We start from the raw sequence: 2,376 nt of genomic DNA, 5'->3' as shown, positions 1-2,376 counted from the left end.
TTTTTTTTTTTTTTTTGCCTTTTTTTTTTTTTTTTTTAATGCATCCTCGGAAAGAAAAACATCCATAAATCCCCTTGCCTGCAATGACTCAGGGGTAACGGTGTGTTCTCCTGAACCTTTTGTGTATCCTTCACTGATTTGGACACTATCACTTGATAGTGATCAAGAAGATCTTTCCATCTTTTGTTTTTTTTTTTTTTTTCCACCAGGCTAAGAGGGATGATCATGCCAACCTGAAAGGTAGGAAAGAGCTGGAATTCGCAGCGTGTCTGCCCCTTGTTGCAAGGAGCTGGGCTTATTGCAAAACTGGTTTCGGCGGTGGCCAGAGCTGGAGCTGTAATGAAAGGGGGTGTTGAAATCACCTTCCCTTCCAAAATGAAGAGGTGAAGGTTGCAGCTCCCCGCTCTGGAGCTTCTTGTGATCTCGTTTTCCTCTCCTGTGGAGGTCAGAGAGGTTGGACTCGACGATCTCGGAGGTCTTTTCCGACCTCAGCGATTCTGTGTCTTTGTTTGCTGTGGTCAGATGGGGGAGAGAGGAACGTCCCCTGACCCAAAATAATCTCTTGGGATGTTGTTTTTAAGGCTGAAATCCTTGTCCCCCTCTGCTGGTGGGAGGTTGTAGAGCCTGAAGGCCCCATCAGACGGACAAAGCCCCCCTCCGAGGTGACTCTGCCCACCTCTGGGGGGATGTGGGGCTTGGGAGGAATTTGATGGGAGATGGAGAGGGTTAATCCTACCAGGGAGTGAGAGTCTGCAGTGCTGAGCCCACTGACAGGGGTTTCAAGACCTGTCCTTTCTGGTGTCCTCCTGGTTTTCCCAGTTTGTGGCATCTTAGAGGCTCTTGGATGGGACTCGTGGTCTGAGCCTTGTTCCTGGACTTGGGAGGAACTTGAGCTGAGGTTTCCTTGACTCTTTCCTTAGTTAAAGTCTGTTCTAAGAGCTCTGTAGGACTTCTCTGCCTCCTGTGCATAGACACTCTTCACACAGCTTTCAGGAATGAACCTAAAAACCTCTAAAATCTGCCCTCCTTCCTGTCCCAGTCAGCGTTACCGAAGGACTTCAGCAAGTACAAAGTGATGTGACAGGTTATTATGATTTTTTTAATAAATTTGTATTTTTAAATGTAGTAGCAACGTTAGAAATTAACATGGAGACTAAGGGATAAGCCAGAAACAAGGATTTGCTGCTGGTCCTTGGGCAAATTCATCTCTTAATAATGTCGACAGAGAAATTAAGATTATTTTTATTTGTCCTTGTAGACAAGAACCTTTCCTGAACATTCAGGTAGCTCAAAATGACCAATTAAATGACACCTGTGAAGTTTTCCAGTTCTTTTTCCACAGCTTGTTGTAACTAAGGAAGGAGATTTTTTTTCCTTGAAACTTTTTGGTTTTTTTTTTTGGTAGAAGTGAAGCAAATGCATTTGGTGCCTGGAGTGCTGCATTTTCTAGACTGGAAGATTACTGTGCTATTTTTAATATTTTTTTTTGAGGTCTTTTACTCCTTTCCCATCCCCTTGTCTCGTTCTCTGCTCCCTGCAGAACCAAATGAGAGGCTCTCCACGACCAGCCCTGCCGAGGGGGGATCTGTGAGTCGTGATCTGTGAAGGGGAATTGCTTCTTGTCTTCATTATAACTCCACAAAATGCTTTCAACCTTGCACTCGGTGGCTTCCTGAAGTGTTTCAACTGATTGTGTTTTAATTGAGCAAACTGCCCTTGGCTTGGCAGAGCAGGAGAACTCTGTCCCTGTGACGGGGAGCAGAGGTGGGGAATGTCCCTGCCTTTCAGCCATGGAAGCAACAGGTCCTGACCCTTAAATGTCCCTGAAAGGAGCCTCTTTTGGACCCCTCCCAGCCTAATTCTTCCATTGCTTTGCTCTTTCTTTTCCAGATTAAAACCGAAGACCTCAGCGACTCGTTGCAATCTGCCATCCCCCCTAGGTCAGGTCACCTCGTGCAGGGATCATCGATGATGCCTGGAAGCCAAATTGCAGGGGTGAGTGGCTGGGCTGCTCCAGGGGATCCATCAGACCTTTGCCAAAGCCCTGGGGACACTGACACTTTTCCACTAGGCTGTGCCAGTAAAATTCAGCTTCCTCCTCAGCCTTTCTTCTCTGCAGGTGGATTCTAAAGTAGACTGGACACTTCCTCGGATGGGATTTCCTCTGAGGGCTTGCTAAGCAGGCAGAAACCACACCATGGTCAGGAAATCCCTTGAATTGGAAATAATTGGAGGCTGAGACAACACCAAGGGGGAGTGTCAGATGTGTTTGCTCTGCTCTTCCTCATTCATGGGTGTCTCCTAATGCCATTGTTGCAGATAACATTCTAGGCTAGATTAACTCTTAATCTCAACCAGTAGTTTGCCTCAAATTGA

General features: G+C 46.4%; 1 protein-coding gene across 1 annotated transcript in view; it reads left to right on the top strand.

The window, feature by feature from the left end:
* POU2F3 (POU class 2 homeobox 3) overlaps nucleotides 1–2,376 on the top strand; it is a 39,117-nt gene that overhangs the window by 27,853 nt on the left and 8,888 nt on the right. Inside the window, exon 5 of the mRNA XM_027908319.1 lies at nucleotides 1,891–1,995. Coding sequence (XP_027764120.1) covers nucleotides 1,891–1,995 — 105 coding nt within the window. The remainder of the gene's footprint in view (nucleotides 1–1,890; nucleotides 1,996–2,376) is intronic.

Source organism: Empidonax traillii, unplaced genomic scaffold (genome assembly GCF_003031625.1).
Source record: "Empidonax traillii isolate 1590-97213 ecotype Southwest subspecies unplaced genomic scaffold, ASM303162v1 scaffold1678:size223582, whole genome shotgun sequence".
Classification (NCBI taxonomy): Eukaryota; Metazoa; Chordata; class Aves; order Passeriformes; family Tyrannidae; genus Empidonax; species Empidonax traillii.
The sequence above is the reverse complement of the archived record's forward strand: the minus strand, read 5'-3'. Positions and strand labels throughout refer to the sequence as shown.